The sequence below is a fragment of the Phascolarctos cinereus genome, unplaced genomic scaffold (genome assembly GCF_003287225.1).
Source record: "Phascolarctos cinereus isolate Bilbo 61053 unplaced genomic scaffold, phaCin_HiC Scaffold_4;HRSCAF=312, whole genome shotgun sequence".
Classification (NCBI taxonomy): Eukaryota; Metazoa; Chordata; class Mammalia; order Diprotodontia; family Phascolarctidae; genus Phascolarctos; species Phascolarctos cinereus.
In genome coordinates, this window is record NW_027555847.1 from 250,769,260 (window position 1) to 250,793,676 (window position 24,417).

Genomic DNA, 24,417 nt, shown 5'->3' on the forward strand with positions numbered 1-24,417 from the left:
CAGGGAGTCCAGAAAGTCATAGAATTTTAGTGTTGGAAGATAATTTTGAAGTAATCTAATCTTTCTCGTTGTCATAAGGATCCTTCTATAACATCCCTAGCAGATGGTCTCCAGCTTCTGAACACTTACAGCGATGTGATGCTCACTACCTCACAAAGTAGCTCATTTCATTGTTTCACAGCTGTATGTGTTAGAAATTTCTTCCTTTTCCTGATTTCTTCTGCCCTCTGAAAAACGTCTAATGCCTCTTCTGCGTGAATCAGGAAGACCTGAGTTCAAATCCTCACTCAGACACTAACTAGCCATGCAATCCTGCACAAGTCACTTCACCTCTTGGCCTCAATTTCCTCATCTGTAAAATGGTGATAATAATAGCACCTACCTCCGAAGATTGTTGTGAGGATCCAGTGAGATATAACATATGTAAATCACTTTGCAAAACTTAAAGTAAATGTGGGCTGTTACTATGTGAAACCAGTCATTCTCCCTCCTATATTAGTTCAGTTAATTTTGAACCTAACTATAAGACTTTATTTTTGACTCTATTGATTTCCATCTTCTAGATCTGGCCTTAATTATTTCATTCATCGAATTAGCCATTCTTTCTAGCTTGGTGTCATATGCAGATTTGATGAGCAAGTCTTCAAGATCCATCCAAGTTATTGAGTAAAAAAAATAAATAAAAGGTACCCTGGTGTCCTTCCCCTAGAATAATATTAAGTCATTAATCAACACTCTTTGTTTATGGTTATTCAACTAGCTACAAATCTCTCTAACTGTATTATCATCTGTTCTTTCTCCATTTTGTTCATGATATCATGGAAAACTATGTTAAATAACTTGTTAAAATCAGGATTCAGCAGAGAGACAACATTCCTATGGTGTACTAAACTGTTATTTACTCTTAACGTTTCAAGGATCCACTATTTCATCAATATGAATGCTCTTTTAAAAAATTACATTATATTTTTTCAATGAGCAAAAATCCCCCTCCTGCTCCCACCTAGCCCCTCCTCTCACTCTATTTCACCATTGAGAATGAAGAAAAAACAAAAGCCTTATTACGAACATGTATAGTCAAACAAAACAAATTTCTGTATTGGCCATGTCCAAAAAAGTATGTGTCTCATTCTACATTCTTGAGTCCTTCACCTCCCCATCAGCAGGTGAGTAGCCATGTTTCATCATTAGTCCTCTGGAACTGTGGCTGGTTATTATACTGATAAGAGTTCAGAGTTGTTTATCTTTACCATATTGTTGTCTTTGTATAAATTCTCCTGATTCTGCTCATTTCATTCTGCATCAATTCATACAAGTCTTCTCCAGGTTTCTCTGAAACCATCCCTGTTATCATTTCTTGCAGCACAATAGTATTCCATCACATTTATCATACCATAACTTATTCAGTCATTTCCCAATTGATGGGTACTTCCTTCATTTCTAGGTCTTTACTGTAGTATAAGTCTGGGATCATTTCTTTCCCTGGTTCACAGCCTCTTTCTGTGTGCCAGTGCACTCTGCACATGCCCTGCTCTGTACCAGACCCTGTCCCCAGTGTCCACATGTCTCTATGTCTCCCTGTGCTGACCAGGGCTGGAAAGTGACTCACTGTGCCTTTTTCTTGGATTTCTCCGTCAGGATTCAGTCTAGTTCATTTTCTAGATTTGTTTGTGTGAGTTTTAGGTGAGGAGTTTCTTGCTGCACTGTTTCCTGCTACTGCACTATTTGTTTCCACTAATATTCTTTCCTTTGTAGACAATCTTGATGAATTTCTAAGGCCAGAGAAATTTATTATCTAGTGCATAACTATGTGGTGCTGAAACTCTGCATTTAGCTCGATCTACATAACATACTGCCTACAAGGCCGTAGTTGAAACTTTCCCAGCTTGGCAGAGTTTGTACTCATTTGGCATAGCCTTTGAGAACCCAGATCACCTCCACACAGTACTACAGCATAAAGATTGGACTTCAGTGAAGGACTAGTCTTTAATCTTATCAAAATAGGAAATGAATTGGCATGACTTTATTAGTGAAGGTCATACAAGCTGTGTGAACCCAGAAAACTTCCTACAATTTAGCCCAGTTTGTTCTGGCTGCACAGTGGCTGAACCAAAATCCCCAGGCTTCTTGGATATTTCATCTCTTGGGTCCCCGGAATTTCATACCAAATTCTGTCCTTATTTATGACACCTAGGCTTGCTTTCTGGGGATCTAGGGATCTACAAAGACTACAAAGCTGGGAATCATAAAGTTAGGGATGACAGGAGCACTGAAGTTTCCTTTTGGTCAAATGAGATTTGCCTCTTAAATCGTGTATAATTTTAGGCCTAGTTTGAGATAATTTGTTTTTGAGATACCACTTGGCAGACTTGGCAGCTTTTTGCCATATTGTTTCACTTAAATATGAGAGTGGTATTCAGTGATAAGGGACATCTATAACTTATTGAAGAGAAGCAGCATGACTTAGGGAATAGAGAGCTGCTTGGAGTCTGGAAGACCTGCATTCAGTTGCTGCCGCTGACACAATGTAGCTGGGTGCCCTCTGCGCTCCAGGCCGCAGGCAGCTCTTTAGGACATTAAATTGCAGATGTACATCAGCAGAAGTACTTTTCCTTACTAGAAGTTTCCTGTATCAATGAAATCATAAGAATGGTCCTAAATAAATAAACTGTTGAAGTGGTCGTACCCACTTGGAAAGACTTTTTTAAAAATCACCAGATTTGATTAGATTTTTTATCAAATGTAATACTTTTCCTATTATTTTCAGGATCGCTGCTATTTCTATGGCCACTAAAATAACTGACTTACAGCTTGGAGACTCAGTGGAGATAAGCAAGTTGATTACTAAAAAAGAAATTCACCAAACCAGGTAATTTTTTTTAAAGGGAAATAAATGTACAGCTAGAGATAGTGATTCTCAAATAATTTTCAAAAGCAGAAAATAATCTTAATTGTACAATAATTATGAAACAGATACATTAGATGAATGCCCCTAGGTGCTTTTCTTCTTCTTTGGCTTTTCAATCAGATTATTTTCCCTCTATATCACTTCTAAGATTGGTGTCACATTAAGGAAATGAGAGTTTTGATGGATGAAGAAGAACATAATTTTGAAGTATGTGATATAGTAAATGGGGAGGAATAGTTCTGATGGGATGCTACGACTGGGGACTTTGGGTAACATTTGAGCCTTGGACACTTGGGCAAGCAAAGGTAGGAAAGAACTAAAGAAATTTCCTCTCAAGCTGATCATGCTCCTTCCCTTCCTTCTAAGGACCAGAAAAATGAATTCCACTATTTTGACATACCCTGTTACCTTGACTTATCCAAGGAGGCAGAATAAATTGGTTTCTCTAGTCTGGGGACATGCCTGCTGTTCAGTGAAGGATCTGGATCCCTGGGTCACATCATAAAAGAGAATGCTGTGCAGAGGCCTGCCCAGGATATTAGCTGTGCACAGCACACAAAAGGTGCCACCAGGACATGCTTAGTTTTTTGTTTGTTGTTTCTTTTTTTTAGGCAGTTGGGGTTAAGTGGCTTGCCCAGGGTCACACAGCTAGTAAGTGTCAAGTGTTTGGTCTGAGGCCAAATTTAAACTCAGGTCCTCCTGACTTCAGGCTCGGTGCTCTATCCACTGTGCCACTTAGCTGCCCCAATTTTTTTTTAAATTTAAATTTTTTTTTCAGGACATGCTTAGTTGTTGGCAGTCAAATCAATCACTATCTTATAAGAATCAGCCCTTAAGAAAAATAGTATTACTATTTTACTATTTTTAAAATCTTCTTTTGGAGCAGATTTCTTGAATTCTGTGTTTCAAAAATATGCTGTATCAGCACACTTCGTGGCTTGAATAAAGACTTGAACTTTGTGAATATTTCACAATATTTAACAGCTATATATTAAATGATGTGTACTTTTGCACTGTTTTTAGATTTCATGATACCAGTATACTGAGAAGCATTTATTCTGTTTCTTTTTTTCATTTGCTAATCAAGGCTTCATTGTGATGAAGAGTGTTTAGCCCTAGAAAGGAAAAGGTAAGTCATACCTACTTGAAGTTAGGTTTTATGGAACTAATTTTTTTAGATCTATAAAATTGGAATGTGGGGAGAGGGAGCCGACTAGATCATCCTTTCCCATTTTAAATCTTATAAACTCTTTAAAGAAAATAGTTATTTGTCAAATCATCAAGTATTTTATTCAACAACTACTATATGCTTAACACTGTGTTGGGCACCGTAAGGGCTACAGGAGATACATCAATGAAGTGTGTATGTTCAGACACGCAGTAACGAGGGAGGTTGTGTAAATGTGATTATATACTCTCAATGTAATCCAGCTGCCTACAGCACAGTAATTTCAGACCAGTACTCTTATTGATTCCATCTGAGTTATTGATAAAGAAGATAGTAAATTTTGCAGCATACTTCTACACCAGGCCTGCACAACATGCAGCCTGCCAAAAGATTTCTGGTGGCTGTCGTGTGACCCACAGCAACCAGCCATTGTCAGTCTGTCGCATGTTGTGCAGGCCTGTTCTACACTATGGCTTGTGATCCACCCTCCCCAGTCTATTTCCTCTACTGCACTTCCCCAGTGCATAATGAAATGTTCCACAGAGGAAAAATCAGAGGGTGCAGTAATGGTAAATAACAGCTCTCAAATTGTAAACATGTTCTGTGGTGAATTTCACTTGGAGTAATCCTTTCTCACAGTAAAAAAAAATCAAATGATAGTTTTTAAGTTCAGCAGCAGTGCCATCCAGAAGAACAGCTGACAACATTGGAGGTTATTAGCTTTATGTTATAAAAATGAGTGGGACATATTCAGACAAGCAGTAGAGACAGTATATAATCATGAAAACATAAACATATAGTAATAGTAAAATGAAAATTTACCCTAGATAAAACACTGTCGATTTCAATTGGATTTCCATTTTGAATCTACTTAAATTCACCTTAGGTTTTTATTTACCATTGTTCTAAGTTTTCTCTCAGTCTTAGACATTATTTAATACCCTTCACTGCAAAGGTACCCTTATTAAAGTACTTCAATGTAATTTAATTAAACTCATTGCCTCTCAGTGAAAATGAACACCTGGTAACCAGTTCCAACCTTGTTACTTCCTAAGCCTTCTTAAGCTAAATAATTAATTCATATTTAGCTTATATTTTGCTCTGCATTTTTCATCCTTATTTTCAAAAAAGCCAATTAATCCCCATTTCGTATTTGTCACATTTAATCATTTTGTTTTCCCTTGTGTCTAAGAAACCATTTATTTAATACGCCTGTTTCTTTCTTAATTTCAGGCGACTAGCAGAGGCTCTTAATATCAGTGAAAGTTCTGACCCTTTTAATGTACGGTCTGGATCAAGATACAGTGATAGCCTGAAAGAAGATGCTAGGTATGTGGCTTCTTGTGCTTTGGGGGAAGTACTTTGCAAAACTAAAGAGCTATTAGATCACTTAGAATTTGTGATTATTTGTGAAGATACTAATAAAAGTTCTGTTTAATTTTCTTTCATAACAAATTCTGGTATTTTAAAAATATTTTTCACTCTCTTAAATTTGTTCAGGAAATTGACAAGAGAATAGAACTCATTAAACTTTGTCACTTTATGTCAGTTAAGTTGCAAGAGCTATGGGAGTTGTGCTAAGCTTCTAGAAACTAGAGAACAGAGAAATTATAGCTGTGTTGGACAGAACACAATTCTTAAAACTTCTTTGTGGCATTTTCAAATGGCAAAGAAAAAGCTAGATGAAGAAAATGTATTTTCTGATCTTGTAAAGAGAACTACAAACTGATTGTGATTCTGCCTAGTTCAGAAGGGAAGCCCAGAGGTAGTTAATCCAAGTGGGGAAGGTAGTGAGATTATTCCCTGGCAAGAAAAAACTGTTACTTGGAATAGAAAAGTCACCAAATGAGAAGTGAAGGGTGCACTTAGAAAAATAGATATGTATATTTGAATGTTGCTGGTTTTCTCATATATTTTTAAAATAGTGATTGTAAACTAGTTAATTTTTAGCTGCTTATCTACTTAAATAAGTTAGTATCTCCAATTTGTCACCTGTACAGACTTCCTTCATAGGTTCGTTTTGTAATCTGACCATACCTTTTCATTTTGTGCCATTCTTGTCTATAAATCCTGTACAAAGAATACTTTCAATTTGCTGGATGCTTTTCTCTTTGTCTGTTAATATAAAATGGCCATTTATGAAGTACACAGACTCTCTCTCCATTGATCATAGATGTCTTTTGTGCTGATTTCTTGCACGCATTTCATCTTGGGTAATGTTCTGCAGCCTGTTAACACCTATTATACATCTATCATCCTTTCAGTGAACCATAATTTTGATTCTTCGTAGGTTGTCAGGGAATTTGAAGGCTGTTTGGTGTTTTTAAAAGATGATTTTCTTGTTTCAAGGAAAAGCGTGGTGTTGTTGGAAGCACTCTGCAATTTCCTAAACGCAATTCAAACTTCTTTTTTACTCTGGGCCCAGTTTTTTGTCCATCTGTATTGTCTGTCCAATAGACATGTACTAATGGATCATTCAGTGGTCTATATATCCAACTGCATAGTATAGTTTACACAATAAACATTCTATATTCACCTTGTTTTTTTCCCTCCCGTTGGATTACTAGGTTGAATTTTACAGTAATTTTAGATCTATTTTAGATCTAATTTAGATGTCTCTCTAGAATTGTAGGGCTTGTGCAATCAGCAAAATGTCAAGAGGACCTCACTATCTATAGAGAAATTTTTTTGATTTTTTATTTTTTAATAAATTATTTTATTTCTTTCTTTAAATATTTCCCAATTACATGTAAAAAAAATTTTAACAATCACTTTTTAAAATTTTAACTTCCACATTTTCTCCCTTTCTCCTGTTTGTCCCCTGTCCTTGAGAAGGCAAGCGTTTTGATTTCAGTTATACATGTGAGGTCAGTGACTTTTTGTGCCTCTTTTACTGTTAGGCCAATTCTCTTTCTTAAGTTGTTATTTTCTTCAGCACTTTTTTGTGCCTCTTTTTTACTAAGCTGTTAATTCTCTTTCCATACTTTTCTTCCATCACTCTCATTTCTTTTCCCAATTTTTTCCTCTACCACTCTTATCTCTTCCTTTAACTCTTGCAGGAATTCTTGTTGGTTCAGTTAGCAATTTTCTTTGAGGTTTTATTTGTTGCTCTTTTCACATTGCTCTCTTCTGAGTTTATGTCTTGATGTTCCCAGCCACCGTAATAGCTTTTTTTTGGTTTACTCATTTTTCTAGCCTGTTACTTAACTTTGAACTTTATGTTCGAGTTGGGCCCTGCTCACCTGGGGTGGGGAGGCATTTTCTCAAGCTTCTTTTTCATGCTGCTGTTTTCAGAGCTAGTTCTGGGGTTCTGCAAATTTTTGTTGTTTCCAAGGGGTGTGATCCTGGGAGGGGTGTGGTCACAACTCTCCTTATGTGCTCTCTGGTCTTTACCCAGGAAAGGCCCTGGTTCCCTGCACCCACAAGTACAAGTACTCTCTTTGCCTTGGAACTGCAAGGCCCCTGCTCGCTTGTGACTGACCCTCTCTGCCCTGGAACTGCTACCTACAACTACATATGGGCAGTAGAGTTGCCAGTGAGTGCCAGCTGTTCCCAGTGCCAGCAAAGAGTCCCCTGTAATCTCTTTCTGACCAGTTGTCTGACTCCCTATCCATCTTCAAGCAGATAGCTCCTGAAGATGCTGCTGCTGCATCAGCCATTGTTGCTGCAGCTGTTGTTGCTATGGTAACATGTGTGGGCTCCGGACAGGCTTTCACTCTGGTGTCACAAACTTCTGCTGACCTAAGTTTTCTTAGGCCAGAAAAAAATGTCTCACCCCGATTTTTTGTTGGCTCTGTTGCTCCAAAATTTTATTTGAGGTATTATTTTAAAGTTGTTTGGAGGACAATGTTGAGAGTTTGGCCAAGTTTCCTCTATTCCACCATCTTAGTTCTGCCCCCTATCTACTGTTTTTCTAAAAATCATGTTGTCAGGGGAGTGCTCACTGACTCAGGAAAACAGAAAGAGCTGAGAGAAAAGGCCATGGGAGAGATAGTTCTTTCCTCAAATTGCTCCTTACATGGCTGTCTACACTTCTGTGAGCTTTTATTTCCTCTTTGCTCTGCACCTCCCTTTCCTTTTTCTCTGTCTTTCATTCTGTCCCTTTTCCCATCTCCCATTCTCCAGTATCTGACATTTTTCCCCTCTTAGTTTTCCTTTCTTTTGTCCTTTTCATATTTGTTGGCCAGGGGTGGGAAGGTTATAGTAAATAAAATCAAGTTTGCTAGAAAAAGTTCATGGATAAGATAATTAAAATAATTTCTAATTACAGGAAGGACTTAAAATTTGTCAGTGATGTTGAAAAGGAAATGAAAGCTCTTGTGGAAGCTGTTAATAAGGTTGGTAGCCAAAGATCTGAACCAATGCCAAAAACTCAGCTTGTAACACAAAAAATGAATTTCACCTGAATCAGAGTTGGTGGAACAATCTTGTAAAAAAAGGAATGGGGATAGGGAGATTCATTTGCAGACGGCACTGGCAAGTACAAAGATGATATTTGCCTTGCTACAAGCACAAATGGTCATGACATTCAATCAGCAAGCATTTATGAAGTTTCTGTGATATGCCAGGTGTTGTGCTAAGCCCTGGGGATAAGATGCAAAGAGTGAAACAAGTCCTGCTCTCCAGGAGTTTATAGTACCAGCTAAAGTGTGAACTGGGAGCTGCAGTTAAGAAAATTATAATAGAGGACCTGTGAATCAAAAGGCAAAACACAGTTTTGTACATGTAGTATTTAACTCCTGATTTTAAAATTAGTTATATAATCTAGATTTCTTGGTAAAATCTAGGTAATTGACTGAAATCTAAGTCAGAGGTGTTATTTGCATTACAAGTTATGTTAAGAGTTTTCTAATTTCTGAGTGACTTAAGTTATCTTGTCTCTCTTCTCTCTCCCATACAGGGAAAAAATGTTAAGAAAAGTCATTGCTACCCTCCTATGAATAGAGACCATCGAAAGCTCATCTATGAGTTGGCCCAGGTTTATGGTATTGAGAGTGTGAGTTATGACAGTGAACCAAAGCGCAATGTTGTTATCACTGCAGTGAGGTATGTTATATTTTACTCTTCTATTCTGAGTTGTAGAGGGACCTGTAATAATTTTAAGGTTTTGAATATTTCTCTCAGAAATAGAAGATTTGCTTTTGCATGGCAGCCTTGCTCTGTGAAAGTTCTAAGTTCTGAATCAAAAAGAGTGAGTCCTTGCCTCATTTAGAGGAGCTGAATTATCCCAAATATGAATGACTGTCTGGGGAAATAGTAGAAGTTTGAAACTGCTTAGTCTGCTTTTATCAGATGTTTCTCCAGTATCAGATGGACTTTCCTCTCACCTGCCAGACAATGAAATGCTGCATGCAAATGCAGAGAACATAGAAGGGCTTCTCACATCTGGAAGCCACTCCAGGGGACTGCCCACCACATCTGCCAGTCTTTACATTTAAATATGTCTTGGTCAACAGGCATTTATTAAGTGCCTGCCGTATGTCTGGAACTGAGCTAGGAGCTGGGGATACATATACGAAAATGAAACAATTGCTGTTCCTAAGGAGCTTATGATCTGTTGAGGGAGAGACAAGTATGTACATGAGTTCATACAGATAAATACAAGGTAGTTGAAAGAGGGCACTAATAGTTGAGGAGATCAGGAAATGCTTCATGTAGATAGTAGTGAGGGAGCTACATCTTGAAGGAAAAGGGACATTCAAGGAGACAGGGGTGAGGAAGGAATGCAAAGGCCTGAAGACAGGAGATGGCATAAATACTGTATGGGAGAAGAGAAGGCCAGTGGCACAGTGATACCAGAAAGATAGATTAGGACCAAATATAAGGTGCAATTTTTATTATATTCTAAAAGTAATGGGAAACTTTGGGAGTTTATGGAGTATGGGAGTGGCCTGGTGAGATTGCTTAGAGAAAATTGCTTTGGCCCCATTAGAAGGCATGGGTTGGAGTAGTGAAACTTGTGAGGCAGGGATAGGAAACCTGTATAAAAGAATAGTTTGACCTTCCCCCAGGAAGGTCTTATCTGGTGCAAGGCACGTGATTACCACACAGCCAAGTCCTCTTAGGTAAGTTATGGTCCTAATGGCAGCAATTAGTTTTCCATTCCAAGGTTTCCTAGAAGAACTGTATCCTTCTAACAGCCCCATGTTTCCTTAAGGCCTACATCTCTTATTAAGTTATAGCCTAGATGCAAGTAGTTGTTTATTATTCCTCCCTAAGGAGAACTTGGGGCACCTAGGTGGCACTGTGGATAGAATGCTGGGCCTGGGATCAGGAAGACTCATCTTCATGAGTTCAAATTTGGACTCACATACTTATTAGTTGTGTGACCGTGGGCAAGTCACTTAACCCTGTTTACCTCAGTTCCTCATCTGTAAAATGAGCTGGAGAAGGAAATAGCAAACCACACCACTATCTTTGCCCAAAAAACCCCAAATGGGGTCACAAAGAGTTGGACGTGACTGAAAACGACTGAACAACAACAAAGGAGAACTTACCTCTCAGAGACTCATAGGTTACTCCTGACCTGAAGGTATCTGGACCTTTTGCTATGGCTGATAGAAACTCCTTCTCTGTGGAGAAGCTGTTCTTTGGTGCTATACAAGGATATCCTGGACTACGTAGCACGCACTTAATAATTAGTCCTTAGTCATCACTCTCTCAGAAAGTCAGAATGAGCATAGAACATAGAACCTTAAAATCATAGCTTTGATGTGCATATCTGATACTTGGACAAAAACATTAATGGTAGCAATTGCTCATTCCCTATTAACCTTTACTTGGATACAACATTAAAATCTTTCTACAGTACATATCCCAAAATTGTAACTCAGGATTTTCCCCTCCCAGGTCACCTTTTTACCCCAGACAATCCAACTTTATCATATACCTATAAATACATTGCTCTTGTGGGGTTTTTTTTTAGCAGCCTGTCTTCCTGCCATCAGTAGGTCAGAATGGCCTTCACAGATATTACCTCATCTTTCCTACCTTTCACATCCAAAACAAATTCTTTTAGAGACTTCTTTCCCTCTCTTACTTTGATATCTTAGAATTCATTTCAGGCCATTTCAAGTCATTAGCAGAACCATAGTCAAGTGTTCCCTTCCTATTCCAGCTCTTACGGCATTTCCCCAAGAAATTGGTCGTGGAACCAGAAGAGAACCAGAAACTGCTAAAGGGGAAAGTGAGTCAGTGGTTGAAAAATCAAACGGGTAGGGAATGCCTAGGATCTGAAGTTTAAATATCAATCTTAGGTAATTGACATGAAGGAAATGGAAATTTTTAGGTGAGTCAGCATTAGGTATGACAGTCAGACAGAGTGCCTTTATTAAGTATCTACTTTGAGCCAGGTGCTAGGGATACAAAGACAAAAATGCCCATGATGGGGCAGCTAGGTGGCACAGTGGATAGAGCACCGGCCCTGAAGTCAGGAAGACCTGAGTTCAAATCCAGCCTCAGACACTTGACACTTACTAGCTGTGTGACCTTGGGCAAATCACTTAACTCTGTTGCCTAGCCAAAAAAAGAATGCCCCTGAATAACTTACATTCTATCGGGAAATATGTACACATACGTGCATGTGCATGCATGCATAAATTTTAAAACCAGACCTGTGATTTCATCATGTAGAGAGTCTGCAGTGAAGAACCTCCTCTACTAATGGAGATTGACACCCCTCTCTCTAATTTATATTCTTTTTGTGGCAATGGGCCACTGGAAGCTTGAGTGATTTGTCCAAGGTCATACGAGCTAATTTGCATCAGAGGTGGAACTCAGTCTGAGGTCTTTATTTGCATAGAAAACACACACACACACACACACACACAGAGTAAACAAAGTAATTTCTGAAAAGATCCTGAAATGCCTCCTTTAGGAAACAGATAATGCTAAGTACTGAATATGTTTGCTGACTAAATGATTATTTAACATTTTGTGTTTTCTTTTATTAGGGGTAAGTCTCTTTGTCCTCCTACAAGTCTAACAGATATACTGGAGAGGGAAATACAGTCAAGACCTCCACCACCAATTCCTCATCACAAACAACAGACAGATAAGTAAGAATTCTTTACTTATGCTAGTAGAAGTAGAGAATTATCCAAGGCCCTCTAGAGGTACACTTCAGTCTTGAGCTCTGATTACTTACACATGTTTTCTTTCCCACTGTGCTTGCAGCACAAATAGCTACTGTCAAAGAACTACAGAGTGTTAAAGCTACAAAAGACCTTGAATATGTTCTGACCTCCTTTGTATAGATAAGGAAACAGAGGCCCAGAGAAGTAAAGAGAAAAGCAAGATAGCATCAGAGCTCCTCTTTGTCTACCTCTTTGAGAGGACCCACTAAGTATACTAGAGGCTTTCCTCTTAACTTCTAGATGTTATGTAGATACCATTGGAGTTTCTGAGCTCCAGTTTTTCCTTGATCTCCCTATATAGCTAGCTGCCTAATAATATCCTTTATGCTACATTTCCTCAGAAATTTCAAGTGTTGCAGTAACATACCCCCCACCATTGTCCTTTAGGTGACCCAGAACTATAGGTCCTCAGATATTGGTGTTTTGTGATTTGAAGCTATACAGTATGGCTGGAAGAGTGTTGATGTTAAAAAGATGGACCTCTGTTTCATGGAGAAGCTGCACGATTTCCAAAAGGAATGCAGCTCACTTTCTTGCTTCTGTTCCATTCTGGGCCGAGCTCATTGGGTGTCTGCAGTCTGTCCAACTAATGTATCAGTTTCATGGGCTTTCCACCTAGTTATTATTGTCTGAACAAGATGGTCTTTATCTACTTAGTTTTTTCTGTTGGGTTTTTAGGCAAGATTCTTAACTAAATATCCTTTAGTAGGTTGTCTCAGGAATTAATACAATCAATCCATTGTCTTTCTGCAAATGATCGTACGTGTTGGTGGTACCTTCCCTCTTAGAATACTTTTCCGTCTATGCTGTATATTTCTTTGAAATTTCTGTAAATTTCCTTCGAGAACTTCACTATTTATGGCAAAACCCATTTCCATTTGAGCTTAGCACTGAAAATCATCCAAAACCGTAGCAAGCATTCTCTGTTTGATCCCTTGCTTGATATTAATAATCAGTAAGTCATGAAAGTCATATCTTTTGAAAGAATCTTAAATGATTTTGCCATGTATGCCAGGTACTTTGTTAGAGCCCTTAAGGCAGCTTTTTCCTGTACCAAATCAAATGTTTTTATAGTCAGCAAACAGTAAGCACAGTGGGAGCTGATAATTTCTGCATCTTCCAGGCAGTGGTGTGACTGAATGTGCAACCCTGCTGAAGACTATCCTCTGAAAAAGCTTCTGTGTCATTGCTTCATCAAGGTGCCCTAAATATACGTATAGATTCTCATAAAGATTTTGTAGAGATGGAAAAGTGAGAGTATAGTTATTGATAGTTTCTCAGTCCCCATTATTCCCAGTAACAATATCTGTTTTTGAAAGGGTATCCTCTCCTCTTTCAGATATCAAGAATTGATTCCTCAAGGCCTCAAAATTGTGACACCTCCTAATTGTACATGTAGTCTAGCCCTGCTTTTCTCATCCTTTCTTTAGTGTAGTTTCTGCTTCATCTGGCAGGATAGCAGGGACTGTGATGTTAGATTTCATATATTATGGTTCTGTCATAATTTGTTGCAGACACCTTGACAATCTTTTCCATTTATCATATTATCCTTCTATTTTTGTCCTTAATGATTTCAAGTTTTATAGTTTAATTGGGTCCTTCAATAAGCCTTCTATAAATCATTTTCCCTCTGTTGCTTTTTCATTGTTTTATAAGGTATTACTGCTTATAATCTTCTACCTCTTCTGTAAGATTTTTACAAACTAGTTTATATTTTGATCTGATATAGTCCTTAGCTACCATATCTTCTCCAGTTGCAGGATATCAAGTGATTCTCAACTAAGATTGTAGTCTCTTTTCATCCCCTTATAGTTAGCAATTGATATGTGTTGGTTAAACTTCCATGGGAAATGGTGTTAATGGTGATTAAGGCTGGGTTGTTTTGGTTTTTTTTATCAGTTTCCTATTTTTCATTGTCTCATTTTTAAGTAGGTTAGATTTAAGTTGCCTCAGTTTTATGCTGTTTTACTTTTTTTCTAATTTTAGATGATTCTTATCTTTTTTTTACTGTACAAAGAGCAGATTCAGAAATGACTCCCACATAGAATTTTCCTATCATTATATAATTAGTTTTAGTTTTGTGATATTAATTTGATTCTTGCCATATCCAACACCTCCCAGTGCTTTTCTCGAAAAGAATATTCAGACTTCTGTGTGTTCTGCAAATTTGTGGTTTTTCTCGTTTCTAAGTCTTGAACTGTGTTTTCCAAGATTGTTTTGTCTTCCCCTGTGCCTGCTCTTGCACTGAAGTTGCTCGGTAATTATGCTGCTGGTGTCTCAGTAGATAGAATCAGTAAGACCTGAATTCAGCTGAGGCCTTAGACACTTAATAGCCATATTAACCCTGGACAAGACATTTAACCTTCATCTGCCTCATTTTCTTCATCTCTAAAATGGGGATAATAGCACCTACCTCCCAGGGCTGTTGTGAGGATAAAATGATGTAGTGTTTATAAAGTGCTTTGCAAATCTTAAAGCATTATATACATGTTAGCTAATATTATTTTTGTTATTATAGTATACATTGATATAATGAAAGACTTTACTGAGTTCTTTACTTTCTCTTCCACTTTATTCTCTGCAGTTAATGTTGGCATAAAAGTTGAAGTTATCTTCTTGGTAGTTGTTTTTTTTTTTTTGGCAAGTGTTTATCATGAACTCTGCAATATGAGATAAACAAGTATCTCACTAAATGATACTACTTGTTGCCCTTGGATCAGTATAAAACTAACTCCATCAACTGCTTTATTTGTTTTTCCAAGGAGAATGTTATCAGCCACCCTTCCATTTAGCTGTAACACATTTCTTTAAACATTTAAAAAGCCCCGTTAGTCAAAACTTTGGATCTACGTTCATTATTTTTGCATTTTTTAAAAAAAAAATGTGAAATAGCCTTTTTTTTTAAAGGTGCAATCATTTGAACTATTGGGGACTTTTTTTGTTTTTACTCAGTTATTTAATGCATATTGCTTGCTGGAATATTGATGTTTTATATCCTTCAGCTATATTGAATTTAATTTTTATTAAATGTTTTTTAAATAAAATACTACATAAAATTGTGGAAGGGGGAGCATGGTGTATATTAATAGATTGATCTTGCTTTGAATTTCGTTAACTATTTAATAGCCTTATAACTATATATTTTCTTCCCCTTATGACTTTAGGTGAGTAAGTAAACCTTAGAAACATAGTTTCCTCATAGATAGAAAATACAACTTGTCCTTGCCTGTTTGGCAATGTGGGTATAATTAAATGAGACAATGGCTTTGAAAGCGCTTTATTATTATGCTAATATTGTTACTATTAATGCATTAGCCACATAGTATGGCTGTAAATTGATAAGGCTATTCTCATCACAGATTCTTTATTTTATAGTCAGACTTTATACATATTAAATAGTGTAATGGTTCTGATATATTGAAGCCGTTTTACAAAGTTTGTTAGATGGTAAATTAACCAACTTCCAAAAAACATACAACTCCTCTAAAACATCATTTTTCCCCAAAACTTGATTGTCATCATATGATTGTTTTTATTTCAGGAATCCTGGTAGCAGCGGAATGCAGAAAGTAACAAAGGAACCAGTCATTGACTACTTTGATGTTCAAGATTGAGGAAGATAATGTGTCAATCAGAATTCTTGACGTCTAATTTAGATGTAATGAAAAGACTGATTCATTTACCAACTGACATAATCATCATGCAAGTTTTTAACTCCCATGTAATCAGTGTTTAGCACACTGTTTTGTACTGCTAGGTCCAGAGCATGAGTGTGCGCAGAAATTGACTATTATTCCTGCCTGTACAGAGAGTTTCAAATGTAATTCAAACTCTGCTTGTATATTTACTGAGTACCTTACTACTCCTCCCCCCTACTCCACCTTTTTTTAGCAACTTGCTGTACTTTAGTACTTGCAACTTAGTACTTGTACAGTTACAATGCTAATTAGAAAGGGGAAGGGAAAGTGTTGGTTTGGATTTTTTTTTTAAGAAACCAGAACTGCCGTTTGATTTTATTACCTGTTGCATTATTGTACTTTTAATGGAATTGGAATATCTTAATGACTTGTGATGAAAATGAGATTTACGGTTTTCACTGGAACATCAACTTTGCAAATTGCATTCAATACTAACTCGAGTTTTCTTTATGCTTATTCATCTGGAAGTAATTATCACTATAGTTTATGCATTCTAGCTCAGTAAGTTATTCATCTCTAGTAACCTTTAGAAAAAAGCAGGCAAATTCTGTAGTCTACAAAATAAGACATTATTCTTCTTTATCTGATATCATATGTGCTATGGGGTGGGTGGTAGGGGGTAGATTCTGCATCTGAAACATCATCAAATTTACTGAAAAATTTGACAAACCTATAGCTGATGCACCTGACACAGTTAATATAATTACATAAATCTTGGTCAGACAAAGCATCAGATTTCTAGAATTTATTTTTCTGTGATACACACAGAATCTAATTGTACCATCTAATTCATTTCAACCGCAAACATTTATTAAATGCCTGTGTTCAAGTCAATATGCTATACCCTGAGGGTACTGAGACACAAACAAAACAGCCCACAGTGAAGAAACTTACATTTTTTGAGGAAAGACAAGGACTACCAGAGAATCCCACGATTGTGGGGGGAACCATCTGGTAAACTTTCCCCCAGTCAGTTCAAGCCTCCCAGAAAATACATATTAGTTGGGAACCAAAGGATGCTTTACTTCGATGGTGAGAAGTTTAGGAGTATGGTTTATTTATAGTATTGATTAGCATCAGACAGTTCCATTTAGTTTTTTATAATTATCATTTTTTCACCAGAAACAACTCATCTGATTTCTTTAGTCCATCTTCCATGCATAAGTCCTGAGAGTGCTGCATTGAGCCTGTGGGAGCCTTTTTATAGTAATAGAAGGGCAAGAAATCAGTGGAAGCAAAGACATTAAAAAAGAGAGAGAGAATGATGATGGAGAGAGAGAGAAAATGAAGATGAGGAAATTTTGAATTGTGGAGGCAGAGAAGTAACATGGCACACACGGGTGGAGGTACTGTAGGCAAGTCATTTAAATCTTCAATGTCTCAGGCAACTCTGTAGACAGGCTGCTGGTCTGCATCAGTGAGTTTGCACACATGAAATTATGGGGATGGACATTTCCTCCACCCCCCGCCACCCTTCCACAATGGAGCGATTGGTAGCAGTGAGTAGTGCTGGCTCAGGATTGTGCACTCACTTACAAGCAGAGGACCCATGTTTGAATTCTGGTTCTGTCACCTCTGTGACTTTTTTTTTGTTGTCATTCAGTTGTGTCTGATTCTTTTTTACCCTGTTTGGGGTTTTCTTGGCAAAGATACTGGAGTGGTTTCCTATTTCCTTCTCCAGCTCATTTTATAGGTGAGGAAACTGAGACAAATAGGGACTTGCCCAGGGTCACACAGCTGCTAAGTGTCTGAGGCCAGATTTGAACTTGGGTCTTCTAGACTTCAGACCCAGCACTTTATCCACTAAGCCACCTAGCTGCTCCTTCTTTAGGCCTAGTTTTCTCAAATGAGTGAGCTGGACTGCATAATCTCGGAAATTACTTCCAGTTCAAAATCTTTTATCCAATGAGAGCCCCTGGGAAAGACTGGACAGATATGAGGGAAATGAAATCCACCAAAGGGGAATCAGGAGGGCCACTGGGAGATCCAGCATTATTCTGACATGATATAGAGGCCTATGGTGGGCCCAGAAATACATGAAGAGACTTCCATTCCATACAGGAAAGTATGAAAAAGGTGACAGTAAGAGCCTGGTTTAGGCTCTTTCTCCACAGGTCCACTGTGGCTTCGACCCTTGTTGGCTAGCTGGAGAACCCAACCTAGTCATCCCTTTTCTTTACTTTCTTAGGGGTCATACAGTAAGATACCTCCTTTTTTGTTGCCCCCTGTTGCCTCTGACCAGGATTTTTTACCCTGGCCCACTGGAAAGAAGTCTTACAGTTTCTCACAGAATATTTATCCAAGAAAACCAGGCTATTCTGGGGTGCAGCTGTGTCTAGGTGATGGGTGAGCAGACTGGATAGGATCAGGAAATGCTGCCTACAAAACCAGCCCTAGAGGAGTCAGCAACTTGAAGGCAAGAGAGGAAATAGTCCCAAGCAACTGTTGGTAGGGAAGAAGAGGAAGACAATCCGTTCTGGGATAGGCAGCAGAGAGGTAAGAGGTTAACCAAAGGACTTCTGGGGTCTTTGTATGCATTTCTCTAGTGTGGTAATGCTTTCAGATTTTTAAAGGACAAGAGAACCAAGATATCTGCAAAGGAATTATGTAAGTTCCAGGCTTTTTGCTTTATACTGCCAGACTTTATGCTTTGCTTTAAGGGAAACCCCTAAGTCTTGCTGCTGACATCTGGTATTTGCTGCCACACATTTGGAGAACCAAGAGCTAGATACATGGAGTACAAAGTTCGGAGAAGGGGAAGGAGGTCTTCTAGAAAGTGTTGCTGCCACTGCAGTGGTGATAGTGGTGAGTTTTTGGGACCTCTTCCCATAATTGGCCCTAATTGGAGTCCCATAAGTCCCACAATTGGAGTCTAAAATCAGGCTTCATTCAGTAAGACATCATTATACCAATGCTGTGCAGTAAATATGACTAAACAAATGGACAATGAAAATTCAGGAACCTATGGGGAAATCACCAAAGGGTAGGCCAACCCCTTCATTTTATAGATGAGGGAAGTTAAGTGACTTGTCTTGGGTCACACAGCTAGTAAATCTCTTGAGGCAGGGTTTGACCTCAAATCTGGACTCTAAGCAAGTGCTCAATCCACTGAGCTACATACCTGCCTCAAAAATAAAACATCAGATAGAGGATTTGACTTCCTACCTCTGACTCTCAGTCCAATACGCTATCCACCATACCACCCAGTTGCCTCAAAGAGCATAAAGATCTCCACCTAATCCAGGGAATCTACAATTCCATAATTTCTAAATCTTAAGTTACCCCCTGAAAGGGCCAGAGTTACTGAGAGGTTAAGTTACTTGCCCAAGATCACTTACCTAGGTGTCTCAGAGGCTGCATTTGAACCCAATTCTTACTTCCAAAGCTTTTCCTCTTTCCACCATATCCCACTGCTTCTCAAGTAGACAGCAACTTGGTTTAGTGTCTGTTTGATTTAAGTCTCTAGACACTTTGCTAATTTGGAGATTGATTAGTGCTTCAAGGTAGATGTCATAGTGTAACTCTAGTTATTACCATAAACATGTTAACTGTAACTGATCATCCACTTATTAAAAACCCTCCTTCCTTGATATTTGCACTTTCTTTGTTCTACCTTTCTGCCTTCTTTCACCGCCTCAAATCTGGCTGTTCTCCAATACTTGGTGTACTTGGCCCTCTGCTCTTTCCTCTACATTCCCTTGGTGAATTGGTTCTCATAGTTTCAAACATCACCTCTGCAGGAAATGATGTACATCTGACTGAGTGCTGGTCCCATATTTCTTCCTTCCTACAGGAAATCTTCATATTTTACCATCACTTTAATTTTAAAATACCTCAAACAGAACTTGTCATTTCCCCCTAGAAATTTAATTTTCCTGGTTCTATCAATAAGCATCAGCACTCTCCCAGTCACTCAAGGTCAGCACATCAGTATAACAGGCTTCCTTTCTACAACGTAGACCCAGACACCAAGTCCTACCAATTTTTCCTCTGAAATGTATCACATCCAGCCCTTTACCATTCCTGCTTTTACTTTATCCAAACTCTTATCATCTAAAGCTAACTTCTCACCAGTTTCTTGACCTTTTCCCATTCCATTCATCTTCATTACTGCCTAGTATAATCTAATGCCTCATGTCACTACCTTGTTTGAAAATCTCCAGTGGGCCAGGTATGTTGGTGTATGCCTCTAGTGTGCTGAGGAGGCTAAAGCTGCTAAGTTTGGGAGTTTTTGAGCTGCGGGAGAGCTAAAGCTAATCAAATGTCCTTTCTAATCTTGGCAACAATATGGTGAGACCCCTGGGAATGGAGAACCACCAGAGCTGCTTAAGGAGGGGCAAATTAGCCCGGGTAGGAAAAGTGTAGCAGGTTAAAACTTCCTTGGCTAACCAGGATTACTATTGGGTCAGTTAAGTGACCCTTGCTTGTACATGCAGCCTGAGTGAGATGGGAAGACTTAAAAAAAAAATTCCAATGGCTCCTTGATCTTAGTCAAAGCTCAAGTCTAGAATTCAAAACTATTACTAATCTAGCCTTAACCAACCTTTCCAGCCTCATCTCCTACTGTAAACCAGTCATCCAAGCTTTTATTCCTATTCCCACTTGGACTGTCCACCTTTCTAAATCTTACCCTTTCAAAGGAGCAGATCATATCCTGTTAGTCCTTCCTTGGCCACTCCAGCTCACAATGCTTTCCCCATTCTTTACTTTTTCACAAATGAGTATTTTTCAAATCTAACCTCATACATTTCCTTGCTGTCACTTGGACAAATCACTTAACCGTTGGCTGCCTCAGTTTCCTCATCTGTAAAATGGGGATGATAGCACCTACCTCCCAAGGTTATTGTGAAAGTAAAATGAGATTAAAAGCACTTTTCAAACCCTAAAGCACAAGCACTAGCTATCATCATCATCTCCCCAAACTTGATCTTAAATTCCTAGAGTAGGAATCCTGTCAATATGGTTCTTTTGGATCCCACCTTCCCCACTGTCCAGCACAGTGCTGTGCACATAGTAGGAATTAAATACGGAATTTATAACTTTCTAGACACCATAGCATATCTGAAATGTAACTATAGCTACAATTACGTGTGAAGTTGGGCTATTCTTGTCAACTCCAACATATGTGCAAGGGCAGTTGAAAGAAAACAAAAGTCAGTCCTTACCATCCAGGAGCTCTCATGGGGTAGGGGGAGAAGATTCAACACCAAAACAGATCAATACAATGTTGTTTTATTTAAGAGAGGAATCACACTAACATATTGGTAGGAAGTAAGTCAAGACAGAGGAGTTGACACCTGAGTTAAGCATTGAAGAAGCTAAGGGTTGTATTAGAGGTTGGGGCAGGGAGAGTGCATTCCAGGAATAAGGGCAGCCTGTGCCAGGCCTGGAATACTGAGTTCTAGGAAATGACTAGTAGGTCAGTCATATGAAATAAGTCTGAAAAGGGGCCAGCATGTGAAGGACTTTAAAGGAAAAGCTGTATTTTGTCCTAGAGCAGGTGTTCTCAACTTTTTTGCCACCATGGACCCCTCTGGCAGTTTGGTGGAGCCTACAAACCCCTTCTCAGAATAATATTTTTAAGTGTATAAAATACATAGTATTATAAAGGAAACCATTTATATTGAAATAGTTATCAAAAACCTTTTTTTCCCTTAAATACGGAGGCTCAGAATGCTTTTAAATGCATAAAACACAGGATTACAAAAGAAAAACAACTATAAAGTAGTTATTGAAATATTTTTAAAAGTTCAAGGAGTCTCAATGTTTTAAGTGCACAAATAATGTAAGATTACAAAGGAAACTAATTATATTGAAGTAGTTATAAAAATACCTTTTAACAAAACAAGTTCAAGCATTCCCAGTGTTTTTATAAAGCATGAAATATAAAGGATTACAAAGGAAATCAATTATATTGAAGTACATTTAAAGCTGGGCCGCTGGGTGGTGAAGTGCTTGGAGTCGGGAAGTCAGTTCAAATCCAGCCCCAGGCACTTACTCGCTGTGTGACCCTCCGCAGGTCACTTAACCCTGTATGCCTTAGTTCCCTCATTTGTAAAACGAGCTGGAGAAGGAAATAGCGAACCACTCCAGTATCTTTACCAAGAAAACCCCAAAATAGAGTGACGAAGTGTCGGACACGACTGACACGAATGAACAAGTTAAAAAATACAAGTTAAAAAAACGTAAACAAAGAAACTAATTGTAAAAAAACGTAAACAAAGAAACTAATTGTATTTAAGTGTATTGTTGAAAATATTGAAATATATTTTTGAAAAACGAAGTATTTTTTTTAAATGTTTAAGTTAAAGGACGACAGGCTACGAGCCCCAGGTGCTCCTTATTAGGGGGCATCTCAGTTTGCAGGTCACGTGGGCGGGCGGGAGCCCCTTTCTCGGGGGGCTGCAGGCAGAGCTGCGCACCCCCTTGGCATCCTCCGCACACCCACGTCACTGCCCCAATCCCGCTGCCCCGAGCTGGAGGCCTTCCCCTCTAACTTGCCCGGCAGCTGGCTGGCACCCCCGCTCGCGGGGTCCGGGTTCATCCACCCATCCGCCAGGGCCCCCCCAAAAGCCCCGCCACCAAAGCCGCGAGACGCGCCCCCACCCAGGTTCGCCTCTCATTGGCTCCGCGGCCAGAACTCTTCTCCCCGCCCCGCACCAGCTGGTTTGTCAGTGGGAGAGCCGGGGAGAGGGGGCTTCTGGGAGTTGTTGTCACTCGGCGATGCAGGAGGCTGTGGAAACTCTCACTCCCATGAGCCACCGGACACCTCCCTTCCAGCCCTCGCCCCTCCAATCACCGGTCAGCTCGTCTGGACGAACTACAACTCCCGGCAGACCCTCCGGCACCGCGTTTTGGAGTCTAGGCTCGGGGCGTTTGGGGAGGTTCCTCCTGCATCTTCCCTCCACGACTCCCCGGCGAGAAGCGGAGTCGGGGGTCCACGAACCATGGAGGAGAAAGTGCTGCCCTCTTTGGGCAACACCAAACCGCACCTGGAGAAACTGACCCTCGGGATCACCCGTATCTTGGGTATGGAGAGGGAGGGATGAGGAAAAGGAGGGGCGGGCGCGGGCGGAGCCGGGATTGATGGGAAGGGAACGAGGCTTGCGAAGACGCACCGGCTAGTCACGTGGCGGTGCCTGGGCCAGTGAGTGACAGAGGAGGAGAAGACGGCCAGGCTGGGAGGGTCATCCGTGCGGTCATGCTTGCGCGGCTTAGAGGCCACGTGGGCTTCCCAGCCCGGGCTGCTGCATTAGCGGGGCCGCAGGCGGGAATCCAGGCTCTTAACCCAAAGGGGACCCGCCCGGCCGCAGGGATTGGGAGCCAAGGCCAGACAATAGTCCCCTGCCCTAGAAAACTCAGCCTTGCCTTAGACGGCCCGGGTGGCAATGGGGACTAGCCGGACAGCCGGGGCTTTGTCCTGGGACCGAGAGGGGGAACCCCGAGCTCTGGCGCTGGGTCCTGCGCCCGTGAGAAGAAGAACCCCAAGCCCTTCCTCTCCTGCGTCCTTTTCCAGGGTTATTGCCAGGCTGAGCACTGCGGGGGGCAGGGGGGGACGGGCAAAAACCACAGGGCAGGGTTACTGACGTTACTATTGCTAATAATAATCATAGCTAACATTTATATAGCGCTTATTATGTGCCAGGCACTGTGCTAAGTGCTTTACAATTATTATTAATAATAGCTGACATTTATGTAGTGCTTACTATGTGTCAGGTACTGAGCTAAGTGCTTTACAGTTATTATTGATAATAATTGCCAACATTTATATAGCACTACGTGGCAGGCACTGTGCTAAGAACTTTAAGACTAATAATAGCAACTAAGATTTATATATGTAATTATTGTCATTATTATTAATAGCTGACATATATCACTTATTATGTGCCAGGTACTGTGCTAAGCAACTTAAAATTAATAATGATGATAGTAGTTAACATTTATATAGAGTTTACTATGTGCCAGGCACTGTGCTAAGCACTTTACAGTATTAATAATAGCTGCCATTTATATAGCACTTATTAGGTGCCAGGTACTAAGCTAAATGCTTTACAATTAGTAGTAATAATAATTGCTAACATTTATATATTGCTTACTATGTGCCAGGCACTACACTGAGGACTTTACAATTATTTCATTTAATCCTCACAATAACCCTGAGAGGTAGGTGCTATTATCACCATTTTACAGATAAGGAAACTGTGGCAAGTAGTGTTTTTTTTGTGGTTTTAAGTGGCTTACCCAGAGTCACACAGCTATTATGTATCTGAGGCCAGGTTTGAACTTGGGTCTTCCTTAATCCAGCCCCGGTGTTCTATCTACTTCAACATCTAGTTACATGTTTATGTGGATAGGTATCAATGCATATATTGCATGTGTTTGTGTGTGTGCATACATAAATACCTAATATACACACTGACATGTATACAGATATATTTATTTGCAGTGTCCCAAAAATCTTAGTGCAGTTTTAAGCTAAGGGAACACTTCCCAGGAGGGGCTTCCTAC

The 24,417-nt window shown here is 39.4% G+C and overlaps 2 protein-coding genes across 5 annotated transcripts in view; both read left to right on the plus strand.

The window, feature by feature from the left end:
- The window catches only part of NFX1 (nuclear transcription factor, X-box binding 1), a 78,266-nt gene extending 61,901 nt beyond the window's left edge, over positions 1-16,365 (plus strand). Inside the window, exons 18-24 of one of the 3 annotated variants that reach the window (XM_020967359.2) lie at positions 2,768-2,869; positions 3,996-4,037; positions 5,310-5,405; positions 8,347-8,413; positions 8,977-9,122; positions 12,029-12,133; positions 15,753-16,365. In XM_020967359.2, coding sequence (XP_020823018.1) covers positions 2,768-2,869; positions 3,996-4,037; positions 5,310-5,405; positions 8,347-8,413; positions 8,977-9,122; positions 12,029-12,133; positions 15,753-15,825 — 631 coding nt within the window. In that variant the 3' untranslated portion in view covers positions 15,826-16,365. Of the gene's footprint in view, positions 1-2,767; positions 2,870-3,028; positions 3,747-3,995; positions 4,038-5,309; positions 5,406-8,346; positions 8,414-8,976; positions 9,123-12,028; positions 12,134-15,752 lie in introns of those variants that run through there. The other 2 variants (XR_002320797.2, XM_078152990.1) reach the window with 2 other exon arrangements.
- A 6,292-nt stretch (positions 16,366-22,657) lies between these two features.
- LOC110194830 (tubulin polyglutamylase complex subunit 2-like) overlaps positions 22,658-24,417 on the plus strand; it is a 35,855-nt gene continuing 34,095 nt past the window's right edge. The window contains exon 1 of one of the 2 annotated variants that reach the window (XM_020967396.2): positions 22,658-22,938. In XM_020967396.2, the coding sequence (XP_020823055.1) occupies positions 22,857-22,938 (82 nt within the window). In that variant the 5' untranslated portion in view covers positions 22,658-22,856. The remainder of the gene's footprint in view (positions 22,939-24,417) is intronic. The other variant, XM_020967395.2, reaches the window with a different exon arrangement.